Raw genomic sequence first — 25,367 nt, forward strand, 5'->3', positions numbered from 1 at the left:
ACTTGAACACCAGTGTAAAAATAATAGGCTCTTTATATTAAGCCAATCCAGCTAACATAAAGTGACTACTATTTCTCCATCAACGTCCACGTTTTATTCAAGGACAATACAACAGTAGTTATATTTGTAGTCCTATAGAAGAAAGTCACAAGAGTTCATCATAAGGAATTTTTACTGCAGCAGTGGAATTTGTCACCCTGTTGAAAACAGAACAAGAATTCATTTTGACATTCTTTGCCAATCATTTTTCTAGCTTCCTGTCATGCATCCAAATGTGCATTGTGTACAAATATGAAAGGGTAAAATGAATAAAAATTGCAAAGAGAAAAGGTGAAGCAAGAGTCAGTGGAATCAGATGAGGAAACAGAGACCACTTGTTTTAATTTCTCTGTTGTCAATTGCATATTGCCAAGATGATAATGCTGTGAGGCATTAAGCAGATGGCATCAATGATGCTTTGTTACCTCTCAGCATTAATAACATAAAATCCTCTTACTTGTGCTGTTTCAAAAGACTATAGCTAATGAATCTGTTAGTCATTCTGGGGTCCCATACAGGTATGCTTTGTGCATCATCGCCCATTGTGAGCAGCAGTTAGCCTGCACCACCAAGTAATTCTGCCCCTAGTATCATGTGGGTCAAGTAAATTTGATTTCTTGTGCCCAGCTAGAAAACTCAAAATTACCACAACTCCTAGAACCCAGTGGGATCATGGTTTTATATTGAGTTACATGAACCTATACATGCAAGCCTCAAAACCAAAGAAGTTTGTGTCTGCTGCGTACTTGGATAGGACTGGGAGCTAGTCTATAGACTAAAGGTAAAGGTTTTTTCCTGCCCAACTCTAGGGGGCAGTGTTTCATCTCTCTTTCCTAGCTGAAGAAGTCAGTATTGTCCAAGGACACTTCTGTGCTCATTTGGTCAGCATGACTATATGCCGAGGTGCATGGAATGCTGTTACCTTCCCACCGAAGTGATATCTATTTATCTACTTGGTTTTGCATGCTTTCGAACTGCTAGGTTGGCATAAACTGGGGCAAGAACAGGAGCTCATCCCATCATGTGGTACTTGGGTCTTGAACTGCCAACCTTCTGGTTGACAAACCCAGCATCTTAACTGCTAGGCCACCCTATGTAGATTGACAACAACAAAACAAAATTGGTGGAAGGCAATGGAAATGCCTCTGGTTCTGTTGTCAGAAAACCCTGCATGGATATATGTCCATAAAGTCACAGACAAGCTTAACTTGAAATATATTTTATACATGTATAGATAGTGCATCTCAAGCTCTGTACTGTGGACACCATTTCTGATGAAGAGGTACCGTGTCTTCAAAGGGTTCAATTTCTCATACTTTGCAAGTCAAGACTTCATCAGATCAAATAAGATAATATCACATTAATAAATACATGTTGATTCAGTGTCTGCTTAACAATCTGTAATTTTTAACTATACAGTACCACAAAACTTGAACATATTGTTTCAGTCTCACGAAATTGAATTCTGACCATTTACCAGTTTTTCTTTGCATATCTGACTTTTTGCTTCCGGAGAAATGGTAGTTGCAGCTGTAAGAGAAGTTCTCTGCTTATAAAATGTATTTATTTTTTAGTTTTGTACTTGTTTTTTTAAAGTTGGCCAATTTAAATTTTCTTGTGAATTTATTTTGTCTGATGAAGTGTTAAAAGAGATATGATGAAGCAGGATTAGGTCCTGAACTTGAAAAGTCTTATCATAGCTAAGCATATGACCAAAACTGCATTCATGTTCTCTGTCTGAAGATGAGGTGGCAATGGAACAAGTATGCAGAAAGAAGATAAATTGGCTATATCAACATATCCATTTTCTTGCCTACAACGGCATATTTACAGAATGATGAACTGCAGTGTTCACATTATTTACTCTATGCAGGCCGAAGCCAGACTGTAAAAGAATGCAAGTCTTACCAATTATATCCTCTCCATAAATATGTGTATTATTGCCTCCCCTAAATTGACCCTGCATTATTTATATGAAGTATTTTCTTTCCTAGAAAAAAAACCCCTTCATATAACAGATTCCTTGAACTGTTACTGCAGTAGTCTTAAAATCTTGCTGAGGAAACCTTCATATAATCTTTTATAGCCTAATGTAAAATTTTATGTTATGAAATGTTATAAAGCCAAATAACCCATTTTGGATTTTAAGGTGTGCTTATGATATAGCCTGTAGGTGGCAGCTGTGCCTGCTTTGTTAGTTTTTAGCTCAGCTGGAAAATACCTATAGAGATATTATATGTAAGAAACCACCTTTGATGTTAAATAGAGATACATGGCAGAATGAAATTGAGCAGAAACTCGTGGAAGGTTATGGGTTTGCAGTCTGCTTTTGAAAATCAATGTGGAATCAATTTTTATAATTATTTTCTCAACAAGTCGTGTTATTAAATCAATGCAATTACGTTTGTGTATTGATGAATAGCAAGCACATAAAGTTTTGATCCTTCAGAATATTATTTATGGAAGGCTTGTTAGGTGAAAAAAAAAATTCGGGATTGATCTTCACCAAACAGATACTAGGTCACACACTTTTTGAATTATCCTTATTTGTAGATTATGCATTTCGCTATTAGCCATGTTTAGCTGAAGTTCCATCTTTTCACAAAGCCCAGGTTGTTGTTGTTGTAGTAACATGTACCATAGATTCCTTTCAGTATGTTAAATATGGATGGACATTACTTAAAGCTAAAGTCCATGTGTTGCCCCATACAGTTGCTATATTAATGTTACCAAAATGACAGGAAAGTGGGTAATAATTGTTATGTCCTAGCCTCCTATTGGGCGAGCTGAGAGTGGGAGAATTGGAGCGCAGCGATTGGCTACCCCGCTTGACAGCTCGCTTATAAATAGTTGTCAAGAAGGAACAGTTCTGCTTGTTTTGGTTCTGGAGTTGATGTTGCGTTAGATGGTTAACAAAGCCTTGTTGTTTGACTTACTGTCTTGCCTCAGTCATTGCCACCCATCGAGTATTTAATAATAATAATTTCAAAATAATAATTACAAAATACATAATTCAGGTGACTAAATATTAAATAAAGAATGTAATGCAGTTGCCTTAAATCCTTATGTAAAATCTGGATATGGCAAGTACGAACATTAGCTCTTGACTTTTCATTCCTGATCTTCACCCAAATCTTTTTTTAAGCATGGGAAATATATTTGTTCGGTATGAGGAATAGGAAGATAGAGGATAGACCTACTTAAGGTAGTTACCCTGAATGCTAAATTTTAAGAATGATATATAACTATTTTATTTAAAAGCAAGGAATTCTTCTCAATAATATGGAGAATTCTTGCATTAAGAGGGAGAGGTTCCCTGGAAGAATTCTGGAAGAACAATATGAAGTTTGAACCTGACTTGTGTAACCCTTTGGATTTAAGGCAAAAAGTGCTTTGGGATATATAGAGACAACATCTTTCAGCACCAGTGCCTTATATTGGATGGTGTGGCTGCTCTTCACAGCTCCAAAGCATCTTTAGCCAAGAATCACAATTATAGCGATAAATCATATTAGTTTCTTAGCGGCACATAATTTATTTAAACTCTGAACAAGTTATCAAGAACTGGCCTTGAAGATAATTCAGATCTTTTGAAAAATATGGGAGATTGACCAAGAAAAAAAAATTGAAAAAGGATTTTTTAAAAATTCAAAAGTTAAGGAAATATTTTTCAAACATAATTTATAACAATGTCTATTGGTTATAATAACAATGCTATTCCTAAAAGAAGCTTTTATTTGTATAAATGTCATTCTGGATTGAACAATCTAGAAAGTTAAAATATATTTCTGTTTAAAGCTACCTCTAGGTTTTTTTTTTCTATTTTTTTTTTTTGTTAGCTCTTGGTTTTCTTTCTTTATCTTTATGGTTCACAGTTCTTTTCAGTCTTAAAAGTTTTGCTTCTCCATTAAAAAAAAATCAAAATCCTAGTGTCTCATGAGATCTCTGCATTGCCCATAGGCACTGATTGTGTTGACACAGCAGGCTCATTATTATTATTTTTCCCCCCTCTTACCTGCATTTGTTTATATATTCATTTTTCTCCTTCTCTTGGATGAGCTCTGTGCTGGTCAAATGCAATACAACCTGTACTTGTTTTTGTGCTGTGTCACATTTCCAGTGACCTTTATAAATGAACAAAATCTTGAAATTACCATGCTATGACTAATGCTAAGTAACTTTAAAGCTTATACTCTCCCTCCATTTTTTGCTGTTTTGCAGAGAGGTGATCCCCAAAGGTAGTTTGCTTCTTATGAATAGGGAACTTGATTTGTGAATAGTCAGAACAGCACTGGATCGTAAAGATAGATTTTGGATAATAGGGGAAAAAAACACTGGTTTCTAATTAAGTATAAATGTGATATAGTACACTTGTAACTAGCTTAGTATAACTTAAAAAGTTTCCCATAGCATAAAAGCCAATTGAATGATACTTGTACTTCTTTGATGAGCCGAGGTGGCGCAGTGGTTAAATGCAGCACTGCAGGCTACTTCAGCTGACAGTTCAGCTGTTCAAATCTCACCGGCTCAAGGTTGACTCAGCCTTCCATCCTTCCGAGGTGGGTAAAATGAGGACCCGGATTGTTGTTGGGGGCAATATGCTGACTCTGTAAACCGCTTAGAGAGGGCTGAAAGCCCTATGAAGCGGTATATAAGTCTAACTGCTATTGCTATTGCTATTGCTATTTGCTTTTCTCTCTTCTAGCATTCTAGCATTCAAAAAGTATAGGTCTGGGATGGCAAACCTATGGCATGTGTACCATAGGTGGCACGCTGAGCCCTCTCGGTGGGCATGTGTGCCGTTGCCATCTGCTCTTCTGGTTTCCAGTATTCGCGGGTGCTGGAGTGCTGGAAAACGGCCTGAAAATCAGCCGAAAAATGGAGGCCACTCATTTGGAGAAGATGTCTAAATGCGAATTCAAAAGCTCATGCTGTTTTCTTAAAAAGAAGAAAAACACCAAAGATTTGGATGAGGATGCTGCTTTTTAAAGGAATGCTTAGTTACAATCATTTAGACTTCTAGAAAAATAAAAGATGATATAGTACAGTGATGGCAAACCTTTTTGGCACTGAGTGCCAAAAAGGTAGCACAGAAATATTGCTTGCGCACATGCGTGCTCGTCGAGGCCATGCTCCGGAAAAGCCAAACTTCCAGGTTCTAGCACGCATATGCACCTGACGATCAGTTGGCCGGCATGCATATGCAGGCTGATTTTCGGCACTGCCACACATGCGAAGGGATCGGGCTCCAGAAAAGTTGAACTTCTGGGTTCTGGCGTTCATGCACACCTGAAAATCAGCCGGCCGGCGTGCATGTGCACACCGGTTTTCTAGTTGATCGTTGTGCACATGTGCGTGCCAGAAACCCATAAGACAAACAGGCAAGGCTGTGAGTGCTGGACAACATGGCTTTGGGCACGTGTGCCATAGGTTCGCCATCATGGGTATAGTAGTATCTTTTAGGTTGTAAACCAGTGACTCTGGATTTTTTATTTTATTTTGGAAGATAGGAGGGAGTGAGAGGTTACCACTTGGTTACTGCCTTTTATGCATCTAATAAACACTCCAAACACTTTCTTCTACAATGCTGTAAGAAGTTTAAAAGTGTAGAGATTCTCAGTCGTCATGGTTGTCCCAAAGGAAGCAACTGGACTTTCTTTTTCTTTTTCTTTTGAAGATGTTTTGCTTTTCGTCCAAGAAGCTTCTTCAGCTCTGATAAAATAGTGTCTTTCTTCCATTCACCACTATCCTGTCAGAGCTGAAGAAGCTTCTTGGATAAGAAGTGAAAGGTCTTCAAAAGAAAAAAGTCCAGTTGCCTCCTGAAAAAGCACCTTTGGTATAAGTTGTTTAGCATCTAGCATGGTGAAGGCTAACATTTCCATCTTTGTTTTTTAGAATTAGTGTAATGCATGGCTGAAAGAAATAAACTCATAGTGGAAGTCTTTTTCAGACAAAAGAAGTCTGATTTCACTCATTCACTCACTTACTTTATATGGCTGCCTATTTGCCAAGCAACTCTTTCACTCTATTCAAAGAGGCTGCCAAGTTTTCTAAGAATGTAGTGCCAGACTTTTAATACAGGTACGGTTACCTGTTTGTTATGCTTGATTTGTCCTATTCTAGAACGAGCCCTGTTTAGCACTAGGTTTGTTGCTTGGTATAACTTATGTATTAACAAGATTTCCAACCCATGTTTTTTTTAAAAGTCCTTTGTAGAAACAGTATAATGAAAACAAAGTATGGATTAAAAGAGAGAAAGCTGCTGGCTCCTTCAACCTCTTTATTTTTAATCATAAGAACAAAAATTCATTGTTGCTTCTATCTCTGTTTAGCGTCAGTTAAAAACAGGTTTGTTAAACTAGGGCATTCAACAGAGATTTGTTCTGTTTTAATTTAAGAGAAGGATCATGCTAGATTAGGCCCAAGAATGAGCTAAATAGCCCAAATGAAAAAGCAAACTAGCGCTGACAAATTTAATTTTCAACACAGTCCTTCAGAATAGCTGTAAATTAAGGGTGTTTTTTTAGACAAATGCTTTTTTCCCCAAAATGCTATTTCCATAGTTTTCTGATTATTATAGAAAGAGATTAGTGAAAAAATATATATTAAATCTGCGTAATTTACATCTGTATGTCATGCAAGCTAAAATAACTTGCATTCTTTGCTGGATAAACTGCGTGAGCTTTTTTTGTGGACATAATTGTAATTCTCTGATTGGCAGTTTCTAAATTTATATGATTAAAATTGAATTTTTATTCTCCATTGCTGTTGAGGCAGAAGCCAAATGTCACTTTCCGTGATATAACTGTGAGGCACATTAATATGCTTCATTGTAGTTTTTCATTTCATTTTAGACATTTTCATGCATTGATTGGACAGATTCTTGCAATAATTACAGCCAAATATTTGTAGGCAAAAGATTTTGCTGATGACTCTGTGAATCTTTGAGAATTGTCACTATTCATCTTTCCCATTTTCATTAAAAATACAAAATACAGTAAATTAACATTAAAAATTAACTCTCCTCAGAGCAGAAATATCATGACAGTCCCTTTATAGCATATTCATTGACAAGGCAGGAGAACATACATTGTATTGATGTGGAAAAGATCAGTACAGATGAATACAGGAAACAAATGGCATCTTAGAAATTGCTCTCTTACAACAAGATTCTAGAAGTAGAGAAGACCTATTGATATATACAATAAAAATAATTCATACTTTGGAACTCTGTCAACATGAATTACTTGTTATTTGTTTCTTATGCTGTTCCATTTTTATTTGAGAGTATACCGTAATTCCAATTACTGGTTGTGATCTTAATCGCTTGCCGCTATCTACCTCCCTTTTACAGAATCTTTTGAAGAATCATTTTAAAACCATATTGAACTGTTAGTAAATTTATTCAAGTTGACTTTCCATTTCTTATCAATTTCATAAGTGTGTTTTTTTACAGCTGTTCTCTTTCTTTCCATCAACCAATAATACAGTGCAGAATTTGAATGAGAACATTATTTTTTTAATCTTAATCTCTGTAGCAGTTGGTTAACTTTGAATCAAAATATTTAATTGATTAACAAATCCATTTTTCTTTTATTATCAAAAATGTGTATTCCTCAGTAGATTAGTTAGATTGCCACATCAAGTTGAGGGAAGAATTGTAGTGATAATTCAGAAGCTTCGATACTGCTCTGACTGATATAATCTATGTAAATATGAAGATAGACTTTGAGAAATGTCCATGAAGATTCTCAGTCATCCATGGTTGTCCCAAAGGTGCTTTTTCAAGAGGCAACTGGACTTTCTGTTTTTTCTTTGAAGACATTTCACTTCTCATCCAAGAAGCTTCTTCAATTCTGACTGGATGGTGGGGAATGGAAAGATTTATATTCCTTGCAGACAGCTGGTCATTTGCATTTTTAGAGAGTTGTTGAGGCCACTAGGAGGTTAATTGTCTCATCAGGGTCACCTGAGTAGTGCAAAGAATTCAAATGTCTTCAAGGAATACAAATCCTTCCATTCTCCACCTGTCAGACCTGAAGAAGTTTCTTGGATGAGAAGTGAAACGTCTTCAAAGAAAAACAGGAAAGTCCAGTTGCTTCTTTAAAAAGCACCTTTGGGTTAGATTTTGACAAAAATGCAAAGCCCATCAATTTAATTAGTGAGAATTTTCCTTGATTGCTCTTTTATGAAGTTTCTGTTGGGTTTTGGCAGCCTGTTGTGATCATTTCTTTAAAAATTGAATTACCTTCATGAATATTTGAAATATGTTGCTTGGAATGTTTGTTTTTCCACAGCTAACAGATCTATTGAAGTGAAGAGCGAGAAAAATTGTTGATATTCTAATTTTGTCTCTCTTTTTTAATACACATAATTTCCTCCCACTTGAGTTGGAGTCTGAACCATGGAAAGGTGCATTATAGTAGCTTTTGCTGAGTTCACCTGATTTACCACCTCTGTTTTTCCTATTTCCTATTTTTAAGCTTATTATTCACAGCACCATTCCATTCATCTCTGCAGGTCCGGAGTAATTACAATGCAGGCACTTTCTGAAGAAGATCGAAGGCTGTGGATGGAAGCAATGGATGGCCGAGAACCAGTAAGCAAGAATCTTTATGAATAGGGATTAAGTAGGATAATCAAAAGAACCGTTCATGGTTTGGGTTGCAGTTCTTTCTCATTGGATGTCTTATGGCAGCTCTGTAGTTTTTGCAGAAGAATATTTTGAATCCTTTGGTAGAGTCCTTGAAGCAATATTCCATTTTCCTTGCAAGCCAGCATTAAAGCTTTCCCTCTGAGTATTGTTAAGAAAATTCAGTCTATAGCTCAGAGTAATCCAGATATGTGCTGTATATTTTCTGTAAAAATATGAGAGATAAATCATAATTATTAGACAAATAAATAAAATATATCTGTCTTCTTAAATGGCCACAGTGGGAATTAATGTCTTTAAAACTTGCTAATATCTGTAGGAGCACCCATTTCATTTTCAAGTTTCTATAGTTTGCTTCTGTGGTTGGTGGTTATTTTTTTCTCAATTAAAAAAAAAACAGTGTTACATGCCAAAACAACTGGACACAGAGACAGTTTTTTTTTCATCATGCCATCATTCTGCTGAACACCTAATACAGTACTGTCTTATGTCTAAGTATATTTTCTTGCTTAGTATACTGTAGCTGTATTTCTTTTATTCTTTTCATCTGATCCACTAACTTCTATTATTGGTATCATTATTATGATTACTTTGTTATTATGATTATGATTACTTGGTTTTTTGCATGTATCCTGAAAGCTAATGTGCTGGGAGACAAATTCCTTGTGTGTCTAATCACACTTGGCCAACAAAGTGTTCTGTTCTGTCCTGATATAATTTATGTAGAACTCTTTTGGGTCCATTCCCATAAATTGACTTTGAGTTCTTGCACCTAATTTCTTTCAATAAGTGCTGCTGTCTGTGATGTGTTACAATACATTGCGATGAGAAGACCTGGATATGCTTTTACCTGTTAGGTTTGAGACCTTTCTCCAGAATAATAATAAAATAAAATACTCAAGAGTCAACCAAGAAAACTAGCCGTAAAACATTTGAACAAATTTTCAGAAGAGTGAATCTGTTACCCGACAAGCAATCACAGCTAAGAGCATCAAACCATGACAAGAGGGTGAAAACACAGAAAATTCCAAGCCATTGGCATATAGACTGCAACATGTCTATGAATATGGATAAATACGTGTGATTTGTGCCAACTATTTGGGAATCACCCCTCTCTCTGCCTTCACTCCCCCCAATCCATGATTGACTCTGCTAAAGAACAACTAAGCAGCCATAAATCATCCTTAATTGCCTGATCAATGCTGAGAGGTATTTGGAAAACCAGAAGGAATGTCATCAAATGTTAACTCTGTGAGACAACTTCCCCTCCGGAACCAAGTCCACTTAGGAAAAGATAGCTGATACAGAAATCTCAGCCTTGATACTTTGCCCAGGGGTGGGAGTAAGAAATGGATGTAATTGGTAGAAAAGAGGGCAGTGGGAAGGAGGAGCAGCCCTTTCACAACTGATATTATATCACATGAGACTTCAGGTTGGATGTTGCATTGTCATTGTTGTACTGCTCTTTTATCCAGCTCTAATACATCTACGGCTAGATGTATAATATAGTAGAAGAAGCCACAAACATAGCAATGCCTGTTGAAGATGCATAATTTAGCATAGGTGGCTGTTAGCAAGAGCTGCCAATCTGAGCAGCTGGCATTCTGCTTCAAAAAACGATCATCAGCACTGCAGATGAAAAAAACAGCAGCGTGGTGGAAAGGAATCCATGCTTTTAATATATTTAAAGCTCTGGAGTGATTTATTACAGAGAACCAAACCTTCCCCGGCATGATGCTATCCCTATATGCTAACTGTGCAAAAAAGTGTAATCATTTAAATGTAGCACATATTTATTAATTTATATGGAAAGAGTGGAAAGGAAAAAAAGTTTCCTCCACCACCTTTCGTGCATTGTAAATAAAGTAGGAGCAGAAAATACTTTTAAATCAACTGATTGCTTTGCATCAAGGAATACTGTGCTTCTCCAATCAAATTAACATATGCCAAATGATTTCACTGTTTGTGAATATAAGAGTTTATTCTTTTACTGTAGTGCAGGGGTGTGAAACTCAAGGCCCACGGGCTGCACCCAGTCCACAGGGTGCTTAAATCTGGCCTGTGGGGCTGGCCTGGAAATAGCAAAGGACTGGCCCATGGTGCCTCTGGCAGCCAAAATGGGGCATGGGGGGGGCACATGAAACCCCCCTCCCCATTTTCAGCCTGGATAGGCTCCTGCAGCAGTTTGCTGACCAAAACGGGGTGCAGGGGGACCATGCAAGACCCCCCTGTATCCTGTTTTTGGCCTGGATGGGCTCCCTCCCCCCACAGCTGGCCCGCAGAGGATAACTACAATGCTGATCTGGCCCTCTAAGAAATCAAGTTTGACACCCCTGCTGTAGTGTATAAACAAGTCTTGGTAAATATATTGGCTAAGTAGATGACCAAATGGTATTTTCCCAAATTAGGACTAACTTCATAAAAGTTTCCCCTTCTTTAAGTAAAAGTAAAAAAAAAAAATCATACAGTATACCAAATGACTTTCAATTGTCAAAGATATCATCAACTCAGCTTTATGGATTGGCCCTCTGCAAATTACCAATCCTTCTGAAAACTGAGGAGGTTGATGGAGAATAGGGACATCAAAAACATTTTGTTCTGCTGAAAGAAAAAGAGAATAATGAAGAGACTAAGCAATCACCCTAATCATCCAGTGGCTGATTTTTTTTCTTAAACATCTGGTACCAATTGCACCTTGGAATCCTGATGCTGGCTTGGCCAGAATCTTTACTTCCTAACAGAGTGTAGTCACTATATTCTTGTATAGAGTGTTAACTTTGAATGCATTGACTGTTTATTGTTTTGTATATAGTTAGCTCTCTAAACATTTATATGGCTGCTTTTCATTTGCGTTGAACATTCAGGAAATTGCTTAAGTTATCTGAAGTGTATCAGATTTAAAGGTCTCATAAGGATATAAACACTGAAAATTAGTGAAATATTATTTTTCTTTAAGGTTTGTGAATGCTGTGGTCTGACATAGCTTTTTTTTTTTTACTCTATATCAGTGTGCACAAACTTTTAGAGTCTCAGGAGGGGTGTACTTGGAGTTAGGCAAGGAAGCTAGTGAAGTCAAGAAAAGAACTAGATTTATTTCTAATTTAAAATACAATTAAAATTAAATCCCCCAAATATTTAGTGCTGGTCTCTTCTTTCTAATTAAAAATTATACTTTAGCAGTGATTTTTGGAGCAGTTCTGGAGGCCATTTCCAAGATTTGGAGGAGGGGCTTTATGTTTTACTTTGGATTCTCATGTACTGTGTTCTTTGTCTTTATAGGAAGAGGCAATCAGCTGCTTATTTAAATTATATTTAGTTTTTTTTTTTAAAGATCCAAACTGGCAGTCAGGGCACAACAACCTGCATTACTTTTATGTGACTTATATCTAATATGTTTTAATATGTTTTCTGAATTAAAATTCATTGTTCCATGAATATTAGAATACAAAAAGCTTCTTCTTTCCAAAATAATTTTAATTGACTGACTGCTGCTTAGAATTAAAATAATTACTACCCACAAATCCCAAAATGTCTTAAACTGAAAAATTAGAATTAGAACCTGCTCATATGTCCGGCTCATAAGTATTCAATTCATTTTCTTTCCTGGATCTGCATGTTGATATTCAGTTGACTCACAATCTGTAAGAGACAGATTGGTGCAAATTGAGCAGCTAAAATATTGTCTTAATGCAAACAGTAATAGTAGCTGCATCATAAATGAAGAGTATGAAATAAAAGAATTGAAAAATAATTCAGAATTTTCTGTGGTAATTTAACTTCCAATGGAAAATGCTGAAAATCTTTTAAGCTACAGGAAATGATGAGAGAAGCATCTTTAATTATTTTTGTTTACCTTGTCTCTTCAATGAAAGAAACTCAAAACAGACCTAAAAACTTAATATAGAGCCAAGTACTGTAAAACAATATCAGGGTGTACACTGTGCTGATGTAAAATTTCTTATTTTCCCTGGCAGACAGTGTGATGTAAGATCCGCAGTTTCTAATTCACCTATTGCAACGCCTACTAGGAAGTTTACTAGGAAGTAAATACTTCCTGTATGGAAACAGGAAAGAAAAACAATTTTATGGCTCTCCTCTTCTGCTCCATAGCGCTCAAAAGCTGTTCTAGAACAGTTTGTGATTGCTGAATGGGGAACTTTTTCTCCTCAAATCCTACATCATGTCCTGTATCGACAGATCCGGTATAATAAAACTTCCTGTTTCTTCTGAAGGTCTAGCACAAGTGTGTTGGTTTTTGTTTTGTTTTTTTGGGAGCCCAGGAAAAAACTTGATTCAAACAGCTGTGGGCTGATGAAACAAGAGTTACACAAAACAGACAACAGAGTCAAAATTGCTCCCAAGGAGCGCCATAGAAACATTTTGTCCACTAGGTGGGGAAATGCTCCTTGCTGGTTCTGTCTGCTGATCCTGTTGTGAATCCCTGGAGAATTTTTGTGTCAGGGCAGAACTTCATATATAATTTTTTTTTAAAAGCCTGTTTCCTAATTGAAGTGATACATTAATTTTGAAAGAAATGGGAGGCTTTACGTTTGAATTTTTGACACTGCAGTATTACACCGATTTTCTTTAAAAAAAAAAAGAAAGGAAGTGCCACGTTTATTTTCTTCAGTCTCAGTCATGGAAAATGTCCTTTCAGCAGAACCTGTTAATGCATCTGGGACACAGTGGAAATCCTCTGCTTTTTCCCAGATTCAGGAATTTTTCACAAGACTTCGGTTGCTATGCACCACTTGCAGTTCTCATCTCCTGGTTTCCTTCCATGAGTAAATGACCAGTGGCTGATGAGAACAGACTATCTGTGTGCGCACAGCTGCCAGCCTGTCCCTTGTGCCCCGTTTCCTCTAACGAAATTTCTTTGGCTTTTAGAGCTTTTCTACTGCCACTTGAGTTGGAACTCTTCTGATCTTGCAGCTGCTGGCCTGCTTTAACTCTAAACTGGCAGCCCAGCATTATTTCTCTGTTACTTATACCACAAATCGAACGCAAAACACATTACAAGAGCACAGAATATCAACAGATCAAGGTGAAAGCTTTCCCTTACTCCCTCCCCCCATCCCCGTCATTTAAAGTGTCAAAAAATATTCCACTTGCTCAGAATCGTCAAAGCTTACCAAATAGGGAATGATTTCTGAATGTTTGCATTTGCAGGAATGTATCCTTACCAACTTTTTTCCCCTCTCTTTCTCCTTTGCAAGCTTTCCATCCCCCCCCCATCCCTTCTATTCACTTATTTACTTCTGCCAACTAGTTTTTTTTTTTGTTCACTCCCTTTGTTTTTGTTAAAACGCTGGCAGCCCAAAAGTTAGATGAAGAAACAGATGCAGATTCCCCCCCCCCCCCAATGGAACCTTCCCTCATCTGTTTCAAAGAGGAGCAGTGTGAATTGGGCTCTCTGGAAGCAATTGCTGCTGGACTTACATGTTGCCATGGTGACTTGTTGTCATTATATTAATGACTCTGAACTCCTCTCCAATGTTTTTGTGACTTTTCACATGGCCATATTATCTTTCTTTCACTTGGCGTACATGGGCCTAGTAGGTATGATTCTTTTAATATGACCCCAGGTTGCTGTGTGTGTGTGTGTGTGTGTGTGTGTGTGTGTGTGTGTGCGCGCGCGCCTGCATATGAGTTTGTAGAATGGGTCATGCTTCAAGTCTCATTCAAGAAATCTGAGCTGACATTTAGTTGACTTGCTTAGAATAGTAATTCATAATTCTAAACCCCCTGTGGAATAAGCACAGTGGGTCAAATGGAATTTATCCCACTGAGCAGATTAGAAGTTCACAGGGCTGAAAGTAGATGTAGAACAGTAAATAACACATGAGCTTTGAGAGCAATTTACATGTATGCTGAGATGGGTTTCCGAATTGCTGTAATGAAGATGCCTTTCTTCTTTCCCCTTCTCTGACAGTGGATCGGGGGGAGGGGGGGATTCCAGAAAATAGTCAAAAGTACCTTATTTTCCCAGACTTACAGGCATCGATGATGATGATTTTTAATGGAGCTCTTCAGAATGTTCTTTTGAGGAAGGCATGATATCTAAAATATCAGTGATGAGAACCAGAAGTCAACTTTACTTGGTGAAGATCCCACTTTTATTGTTAGATTACTATCAAATGGAACTTGACAGCCGGTAGTTATGGAAGAGGAAAGGTTGGGCGATTGGACACTTTGATCAAGTTCTCATGGGCTTGACTCTCCCACCTACTTTGTTTAATATTCATATGAGGCCACTAGAGAAAGTCACCCATTGGTTCAGAGATTGGTTGTCATCCAATTAGATATTTCCAACTCAGATCGCATGGGATCTATGGTAGAGATTTTGAGAACCCAGCTAGGAAGAAAGAGGCTCAAACACAGCATAAATAAAACAAAGTGGCTGTTAGTTCAAATATCTATTAATTCTAGGAAGATAAACAATGTTATCTCTTGATGGGGTGGGGTTTTTTCCTTTCTTAAAAAAAGCAAGTGTGCAATCTGAAGCAGTGGTGAAATTCAATTTTTTTTTACTACCGGTTCTGTGGGTGTGGGTTGGTGAGCGTGACTAGGGAAGCGTACTGCAAAATCTCCATTCCCTCCCGACTCTGGGACCAGTCAGAGGTGATATTTGCCGGTTCTCTGAACTACTCAAAATTTCCGCTACCGGTTCTTCAGAACCTGCTGAATTTCACCCCTGATCTGGTGCTTCTGGACTCATAGCTTCTACTAGAAGAGGGAAGTGCATCCGTTTTGGCCATTCAAAGAATGAAGACATTTGTATTTTTCACTGTCCTTCTGTCCATCTGAGGTCCTCTACATGGGGCAGCCCTTGAAGAGTATTCGGAGACTTTAACTCGTCCAGAACGCAGCTGCGCGAGCGATTGTGGGTGCACCTCAGTACACCCACGTTACACCTATCCTCCGCGAGCTGCACTGGTTACCGATTAGTCTCCGGATACGCTTCAAAGTGCTAGTCGTAACTTATAAAGCCCTTCATGGTATTGGATCTGGGTACTTGAGAGACCGCCTGCTGCCAATTACCTCCCAAAGACCCATTAGATCACACAGGATTGGCTTCCTCCGGGTTCCGTCTACCAGCCAATGCCACCTGGCTACTACCCGGGGAAGGGCCTTCTCTGTGGCAGCTCTGGCCCTCTGGAACGAACTCCCCGCAGGGATTCAGACCCTCACCTCTCTCCAGGCCTTCCGAAAAGCCGTCAAAACCTGGCTTTGCCGGCAGGCCTGGGGTTGATGAGTTCCCCTCCTCTCTCGACTTGTATGGTTGTGTGATTCTTGGTTATTTTAATTACTTGTATTCTGTTTTATGTTCCCCTTTTCCCCTTTTGAGTTGTTCGCCACCCTGAGTCCCTCCCGGAGAAGGGCGGCATACAAATAATAAAATTCAATTCAATTCAATTCAATTGAAGAATCCTGGAGTGTCATCTGGCACAAAATGTGACTGTTTATGCCACATTCTTTATTGTCACATGATACTCTAATAGGAGATGGGTGTTCTCCATGAGGCATCTTCCCCATGGAATAGCTTTCCCTCCTAAGACAAGAGTGGTCTTTTTCCTCATACAAGCAGACCTCAATTTTGAACCACTTGTTCAGCAACAATTTAAAATGATGGTGATGATGAAAAAATGAAGTTATGACCTATGCCCTAAGTTATGCTCATTGCAGTGCCCCCTGCATTCATGCGATCCAAATTGAAATGCTTCGCAGCCGGGCCACGTTTGCAAGCACAGCGGCTCCTCACCTACTTATCTCCCCTCCACATCCCGACCTATGGTCTGACAGTAGCACTCAGTGGTGGCAGTGCCAGGGCTGAAACAAAGGCCCTGGGCCTTCAGCAATTTCAAGACAGCTGCTACCACCCTCAGGCCTCTGCAAAGCCTCTGAAGTGGAGGGCAGCGGGAGCAAATTGGGCTTTGTACCGTGGTATTGGGATGGGATTTTTTTGGCAGCATTTCTCAGTGGAATGGATCAAAGGATCAATTCTGTAACTGTATATAGAGAGGAATTTTACACGATAATAATGTGTTTTTAAAAATCTAAGATAGTTTTTTAAAAACTTGTTTTATGTTGATAAATGCATCAGACAAGGAGATAAGCTTTGGGGATAGATATGACTTGTACGATTACCTGACAAATCAAACAATTCATTTTATAGTGGGATTCCTCTTTATATGCCATTGCAGAAGTTGCAATTGGGCAGAATCAGTGGTGGGTTCTGGATCCCGTTGTAACCGGTACGGTGCAAGGGGGCTGGGTGTCCACCACATGAACGTGCGCAGCACACGTGGGCAGTGCAAACCTGTGTACTTAGCGCTTGTGATGCTCCGTGACGCCTCGGAAATGCTCCAGCTGCTCGGTGGAGCATCATGCAGGTGCTGTATGCTCCGTGCGCATGCGCGTAAGGCCCAAACAGCTCAAATACCGATAAGGAGCACAGGCAGGCAGGGGGCGTACCGGGGCGTACTGGGGCATACCGATTGTAACCCACCACTGGGCAGAATGCACTTGTGAATAAAAACAGGATTCATTCACTTGACCCATCTCTGACATAAAGCACAGCAAAAGAGCTGAATTTGTTCAAGGTTGAATTTAGTTACAACTATTTTAAAAAAAAGCAAATTGTATGATGCATTTGAAGACTTTAACAATAATTAGAAGCATTACTGAGCCTACGACAAACAGCACAGTTCTTTTCCCTCCATCCCCGTTTTTTCTTCAAAATAAAATATGTCCTTCTCATGCTTAGCTCGTACATGGAGCCTTTTAATTGTTTATTCTCCTTGTGTACAATCGGCCAACTGAGAAGTAGGTGCTGCTCATGAATGATAATCACCTCAACTCTACAGCAGAAAGTCAATATCCAGATGAGCCTCTCTCAGATAGCCAGAAAGGGATACAAATACATAAGCAAAAAATTGATTCCTGTAGATTTTCCTACCTTCTATCTATAACCAGTTGCTTCGTGTAGCACATGTTCTCAACTAATCCTGGTGATTTTTACTCTTAATCAACAGCAAGCATTCCATATGGAGGATGCAAGTTTATGGCGTCCATCATGGCTCACTGCCAGACCGAACTAAAGTAGTTGAGAATGTCATGGATGAATATTCTATCTGTTTTATATGCATATATTGCTTCAGGCACTTCCCCAGTGCTCCTTCTATATAAATGGCTTATTATGCTTATTATGAATGGGGACCAACATCATCTTAGGCTGCTACACAGCAAAAATGTGCTTATAAAGTATTCTGCATAGGATTTCTAGTTTTGTTACTACGGCTGCCTGTAAAAGTTTTAGCCCAATTTTTGGGTGGTTAAAGAACATTAAAAATAACCAATTCACCCTCTTGGTTTCTCTTGATCGCCTGCTTTTTATTGTTGGACTTCTTCAGATATGGTTGGGTTAACTCCTATACCTGTGATGGTGATCCTATGGCACACGTCACAGGTGGCACAGTGTCCTCTCTGTGGGCACGCGAACCCCCAATTCAGCTCTGCCACACATCCATGCATGTACCTTCTATCGACAGCTGGTCATTGGGTCTCTGCCACGCATATGCAGGGGTGGGCCACATACACAGGAGTTGCGTGCCCATGCATGGAGGGGCGGGATGTGTGCGAGGGGGGCAGGTGCATGTGGGGGAGTGCATGCACATGCGGGGGTGGGGGGCATGCACAGAGGTGAGGAGCAAGTGGGGGGACTGTGTGCACATAGCATTTGGGGGGTTCAGGCATGCACACATACATTCATGAACACACACGCATGCTTTGGGCACTTGGTCTGGAAAAGGTTAGCCATGACTGTCCTATACCATTGAATCCATGATCACAACACAAGGTTTAATGGATCAGGAGAAACCAAAAGGGTGAATTTGTTATTTTTAATGTTCTTTAACTCCCCCAAAATTGTGCTAAAAATAATATGTGAGTAAGCTTGTGCTTATATGTATGAAAATGTAATTTCTAGTAAAGAACTGAAGGTCAACCACTATGTTCTATTAATTATGTAACATGCAGCTGCTCTCTTGTTTTTTTCATTTAAAAAGAACAGAGCTCAATTTCTAAGCTTAAATAGCTTAGATCTATCTTTTAAATTTGATCTTATTTACTGAAGTTCTTTTTGGAACTTGGTCAGGCAAGGAAGCTTTGGGAGAAGACTTTAGTAAGCAATTTCTTATATGTGCCCATGCCCTTAATTTTTTAATGGTCATTTTATTAAAAGTTACATTTAAAAAGTTAAAAATTAATACAAATTTAAAAAGAGGAGGAAATAAAGAAAAATAGAAAGTACAGAATGGAAAAATAGAAAAGAAAGTAAAAATAAGAATATATTAAAGAAAAAGAAAAGAAATATATAAAGAAATACAGTATATTATGATTCTAATCACACATACAAACATTTTTTGTAATTTAATGGCCTCCTAAATGATCTCCTCATTCCATAGTTCATCTCTTATGTATAAACAAATCCTCAAAGATTTTTCAGTCCTAATTAGCAAAAGTCCATTAAGGGATTACCAGAGATTACAGCATATCTTTTTGATCTTGATCAAATAAACCAACCTTATATTTTTTCCTTTTCCTTTCAACAATTTTGATCTTTAGTCGCTTCAAGTAATGTCTTAGAACATGCTTTTTTCATTTTTTTTTGTCCTTTCTCAAAAAATTCTTCAAAGCTTTAATAAGCCTTTTTTGTAAATCCAATTTAGGAATATTATCCAGGTCACTCTCATGGTTTACTATTTGTATGTTTCTTTTAATTAATAAGGCATCAGCCAGTTTCTTTTGTATGTCCATAGATTCATTATGCCCATCTTTTTCCATGTCATTCTTGTAGCTTGTTATTTTTAATCCACTCTTAGACTCAATCTTGCCAGGTAAAACTTGTTCCTCTTTCATAACATCTTTTAAACAAAGTTTGTCTATAGAGGCAAACATTTCTAAAGTTTGTTCTGTTTCAAATTAAAATTAAGATTAGCATTAGCCTCAAATGATTCCTGGCTCCTGAGATTGACATTTCACAGGCTCAGACCAGCAGCCTTTTCAGGGTCAGATTCAGAATGTGAGGTCCTGAGCCTGAGTCACGGCAAAATTAATTTCTGGGTCCATTGCAGAGGTGGGTTTCAGCCAGTATGCACCGGTACACATATACCGCTTTGTGAAATTTAGCCGTATCTGAGCTTCCGAATTACAAGAATACTCCCTCCCCTGACCTGCATCTCCCCCCCCATGGATCGCGTGCCATGTGGGCTTGTCCAACAGCCGAATCCTCACCTGCTGTTCCTTCTTTGGCTGTTGGACAAGCCGATGTGGCGCGCGCCGCTCCCTTCTCTTTGACAGCTGCCTCATTTCCAATGGGGGGGGATCTATGTGTTTTTCCTCCCTCTGCATTGATTTCCCCCCCATTGGAAATGAGGTGGTTGACACACACACACACACACACACACACACACACACACACACACACACACTGCATGTGTAAGTGGGACTGGATCAGCTGGGAGGCTGGCAAAAAAGAAGCCTCTGTTTCTCCACTGGGGCTTGCAGAGGAATGAGGGGGGGATGATAGCTGTCCCTCCCCCCCTCTCTCTTGTGTGTGTGAGAGAGAGAGGGGAGAGAGAAAGAGAAAAAGAGAAAAAGTAAGAGAGGAAGGAAGAAAGGAAGGAAGGAAGGAAGGAAGGAAGGAAGGAAGGTGGGGAGATAAACACAAGGAAGGAAGGAATGGAGGGAGAGGGAGAGAAAAAAGAGATAGAAACAAAGATAGAAACAGAAAGAGAAAGAAGGAAAGAGAAAGAAAGGAAGAAAAGAAAGAAAGAGGAAGGAAGGAAGGAAGGAAGGAAAAAGAAAGAAAGAAAGTAGGAGAGAGAGAGATGAAAGAAAGAAAGAAAGAAAGAAAGAGGGAGAGAGAGAGACACAAAAAGAAGGAAGGAAGGAAGGAAGGAAGGAAGGAAGGAAGGAAGGAAGGAAGGAAGGAAGGAAGGAAAGTAAAAGAAAGAGAACTTATGACCACAATAGAGCCCAAATTTTCACCACATTTTTCCAAGTTGGCCATGCCCACCCGGTCACATGACCCCCCTGACCACTCCCACAAAATAGGCCACACATACAGAATAGGTTCTAAAAAATGTTGAAACCCACCACTGGTCCATTGTTCCAAAACATCTTTTAATATGCCCAGCGATAAAATATTTTCCTTTGTCCTGCATTAATAATTCAAAATTAAATGTAACATATTTTTTGAAATATAAGGTGCACCTTTTTCCGCCCCTAAAAGAAGATGAAAATTTGGGTGCGTCTTATACACTAAATGTAGCCCCACCCACCCACCCATCGGCCGCCACCCTTTGGCCTTTGCCTCTCAGCAATTTACCTCCTTGCAGCAAACAGGGAAAATGGGGCTTGCGGAGGCGGCAATAGGCTATGGCAATCCCTGCAGCCTGAAACAGCTGATGATCGGGAGGCCCATGCTGAAATTGTATTTGTGGGCAATCTCAAGTTTTCTCTTTGACATGCGGAAGGTTTGGGTGGCCAAAAACTGTATTCGGCCTATAAGATGCACCTAAATTTTCACCCACTTTTAAGGGGGGGGGGAAGGTGCGTCTTATACTCGAAAAATATGGTATTTGCAATAGTCTGAATTTCCAGTCTACCAAATACTTTGGCTTTGGGTGACTTGTGACTAGGGGAAAGTAGTACACTCATATTTGAGGATATACAGTGTGTGTGTGGAGGTATTTTTTTTTTCATTTTAGGAAATAAGTTGCCTGCTTTTAAATTTGTTGCTCTTCCTTTCCTCCCAACTGGAATGCATGTTCTCATTTACCAGGGTTTACACTCCTTCCTTCTTATAAATGAATTTGATGCACCAAATCACTGTTTAGCTTATATTGGTTGTTGTGGTTTTTCTTTTCTTTGTATTTGCTTAATTTAGCTTGCCTGGTGAATGCAACCCATTGAACCTTGTTTGAACCTTGGATTCAGTTTGCTTACAGGCTGATTAGATCTGGAACGCCTATTGCTGGCAGTGCAAATGTAACAGCATTGTGTGCGGAGTTTACGTTTTGTCAGTTCTACTTTAAAAAGAGGTCAAAGTGGTTGGGACTTCATTCTGTGCCTGGCAAATTAATAAACAACATCTGCTTCCGTTGTCTGCATTTTGGATTACTTTCATTGCCTTTCATAATTTGGGCTGAACTAAAGTCATACGGTAGAAAAGTATAGAGATTATAATTTTTTTCCCATTGGATTTTAAGCTTTATACAGTTTAGTCAGACAAGATGCTAAGTTTGTTGATCAGAAAGGTTGGCAGTTCGGTGGTTCGAATCTGTAGTGCGGCATAACGGAGTGAGCTCCCGCTACTTGTCCCAGCTTCTGCCAACCTAACAGTTCGAAAACATGTAAAAATGCAAATAGAAAAATAGGGACCACCTTTGGTGGGAAGATAACAGCATTCCGTGCACCTTCAGCATTTAATCATGCTGGCCACATGGCCATGGAGACATCTTCGGATAGGGCTGGCTCTTTGGCTTTGAAACAGAGTTGAGCACCACCCCCTAGAGTTTGTAGTTTAATGTTTGATATGGGAACCTGTTGCAGTGAAGCTAGCAAAAAAATACTTCCAATTAATGTAGTTGATTATTCAAACTCAACAGTATATTTCCTCTCCTGATTTAGTTTTGTAAAATTTCGGGTAACAGCTAGGGAAAAAATCTACAATACATTCCAGCGAACCAGGCTCATTTTTTAACTGCAACCTTTGAAATATCAAAGCTACCTTGATGCTTCATCCATCAGTGTAGTTTACAACATAATATCAGCAATGCAATAAAATGTAACATCTGTATGAACAGAATTCTAAATCTTTAGAGAAACAGTTTCATTTTTTTCCCCAGGCAGTGGAGAACTTTATAATATAAAGTTAAAATAATTCTGGTTTGCTACTGGGAGAAGATCTGTAATGAGAGTAGAACTGCCCTGGAGTAGTTTGCAAAAACAATCCTATAAGTAAGTGAACAATTCTTATGATTAGGAATTTGTGAACTGATAACAAGGAGAAATCTCCATAATTTCTGTCCCTACATCGTTGTCCTGTCCTTTCCGACACCTCTCCTCTTCCTCTTTGCAGCAAAAGAGTGTGTTTACTTGTGTGTCTATGTGTATCTTCAGATGCTTTCTTGAAATTCGGGTGTTGGTTTCTTTGGAATGAAAGGTTTCAAATCATCAGTTTTGGTTCCAAAGTGATTGCCTCATAGAGAAGGGTGGAGTCTGCTGTTAACTTCTTAAGGTAATTTAGGCAGTGCACTTTTTGCTCATTTATTATTTCAGAAGAACTTAAGATTTGTTCTATGAGATATACAAGGCAGACTCCACCCTTCCTTTTAACAATATGAGACAATTGTTTTGGATCAAAACTGATGATCTGAAAGTCTTTCACTGCAAAGCAACCAATACTAGAATTTTAGGAAGGATCAGAAGATACACACAGACACACAAACCTCTTTGCTGCAAGAAGGAGGTGGAGAAGAGGTTCTGGAATAGTCAGGAAAGAATCCTGTCCTATGCAGAATTCAGCTATTTAGGAGATGGGTGAATAGGATTAAAAGAGAATTACTTTCTTTTGGATTTTTCTTTCCTCCCATGCATTTGAACTAGGAATAAATTTTATATACTATATCTATAATAAGCTGCTATAAAAATGTTGCCTTTTCTTTAGCAGCCCCAAAGTGGCTGTGAAGATAGATAGATAGATAGATAGATAGATAGATAGATAGATAGATGATAGATAGATAGATAGATAGATAGATAGATAGATAGATTTATTTATTTATTTATTTATTTATTTATTTATTTATTTATTTATTTATTTATTTATTTATTTATTAATTACTTATATACCGCTTCATAGGGATTTCAGCCCTCTCTAAGCGGTTTACAGATTTTTAGCAAATTGAGTCAGCAAATTGCCCCCACAGTCTGGGTCCTCATTTCACCCACTTCGGAAGGATGGAAGGCTGAGTCAACCTTGAGCCGGTGAGATTTGAACCGCTGAACTGCAGATAACAGTCAGCTGAAGTGGCCTGCAGTACTGCACCCTAACCACTGCGCCACCTCAGCTCTTTTATGTTAAAAGTTTAGACATCTACAAAGTAATTCATAGGTATGATAAACATGCGAATTGGTAGTGATGAATCCTGTCATCTAGTATGTGTTCCCGCAGTTTGATTTTGTACATACCTATGCATGTAAGGCCTTGATTATGTGATAAGAAACTCTTTCCAGACAAGTATATAGGTATCTCTGATTAGCATGGCTTTTGTCTCCGAGCTGAAGCAGAATAGCTAGATTTAGACATAATCTTAACATCATTATGTCTTTTTGTTTCTTTCCAACTTGCTAGATCCAACATACACCGTTTTCAGCCTTGAATTATTTAGTCACGAGAAATTTGAAAGTAAAAGCTAAACTGCTGCCAAACTCCCCATGCCAAATTACTGCCCTAATTTTTGTTTGCTTTTGTTGTTGTTAAGATGGCTGCTGGGACCTGATGCTTTTTGGAAAGAAATATTAAAATGTGTCCCTGTAAATAAGCTTTTGGCTTCTTTTTTGTAGCCACAACGAAGAACAAATTCTGGCCCTAAAAGTCAGGTGGTGGGGGGAAAACCTGTCTGGAATTTACACAGTTGGCCCTCAGACAAAATGAGAAAAGAGCTGATAAGATGGAGTCAGCCGCTAAAGGGAGGAGGTTGCCTGGGCAGTTTGATTTGAACAAGGAGGCTTGCCATTTTCGACTGGCACCTACATTGCCCAGGGTTATCTTCTTCCTGGCTGTTATCCAAGGATTGGCTGTCTTGACTATGCTACAGAGCCAAATCAGCCTGGGTGTTAAATATGTGCAGCTTTCATACTACAGATTGTGTTAGACTAACAGTGTCATGTGGTATGCATATTAATGTGGGTCTTACCCAGTTTGTACTTGCCAAGCTGCCTTAGAAACCAAAAAGCCCTTATAAATCCATATATATCTGGATTTCTGAATGATGTAGTGCTGCTTGCCAGGAAAAGAATAACTCTGGCATCTTTCAAAAAGGCCTTGAAAAAGAGAGCTCTCACATGGAGTATTTTTTTTGGAAAGATTTTTTTAAAATCCATTTTTATTTCTTTAGAAGTATATTTGGAGCCTATGTTGCTTTCTTTGTGCAATGCTATGGTTTTAGTACTGAATTAAGTTATGCAGTTTTTGCAGTTTAATTGTTGTTTTGCTTTATTATGATCACAGACAGTGATGCCAAAAAGGTCGCACGGAAACATCATTGTGCTCGCTCGTTGGGCCCTGGAAAAGCTGAACTTCTGGGTTCTAGTGCATATGCACACCTGATGATCAGCTGACCAGTGCACATGCACACCCTGGTTTTTGGCACTGCCACATGGGCGAAGGACAGCTGATCATCGTGCACGCATGCATGCCAGAAACCTGGAAGACAAACTTGCAATGCTGCACGTGCCGAGCGACATGGCTTCGTGTGCCACTTTGCGCACACGTGGCATAGGTTCATCATCATGGATCATAGACGTCTAAGAGTCAGTTAATTTCAGTGGTCTACTGGATAATAAATAAACAAAAAATTGGTACCTATAGTAAAACTTCAATTTAATA

At 38.7% G+C, this 25,367-nt stretch overlaps 1 protein-coding gene across 5 annotated transcripts in view; it reads left to right on the top strand.

The window, feature by feature from the left end:
* ARHGAP26 (Rho GTPase activating protein 26) overlaps positions 1-25,367 on the top strand; it is a 256,484-nt gene that overhangs the window by 103,807 nt on the left and 127,310 nt on the right. For all 5 annotated transcript variants that reach the window (XM_087709586.1, XM_087709588.1, XM_087709587.1 and 2 more), the window contains exon 11: positions 8,560-8,638. In XM_087709586.1, coding sequence (XP_087565712.1) covers positions 8,560-8,638 — 79 coding nt within the window. The remainder of the gene's footprint in view (positions 1-8,559; positions 8,639-25,367) is intronic.

Source organism: Thamnophis sirtalis, unplaced genomic scaffold (assembly GCF_051295495.1).
Source record: "Thamnophis sirtalis isolate CommonGarterSnake01/CBP01778 unplaced genomic scaffold, rThaSir2_p1.2 scaffold_3, whole genome shotgun sequence".
Classification (NCBI taxonomy): Eukaryota; Metazoa; Chordata; class Lepidosauria; order Squamata; family Natricidae; genus Thamnophis; species Thamnophis sirtalis.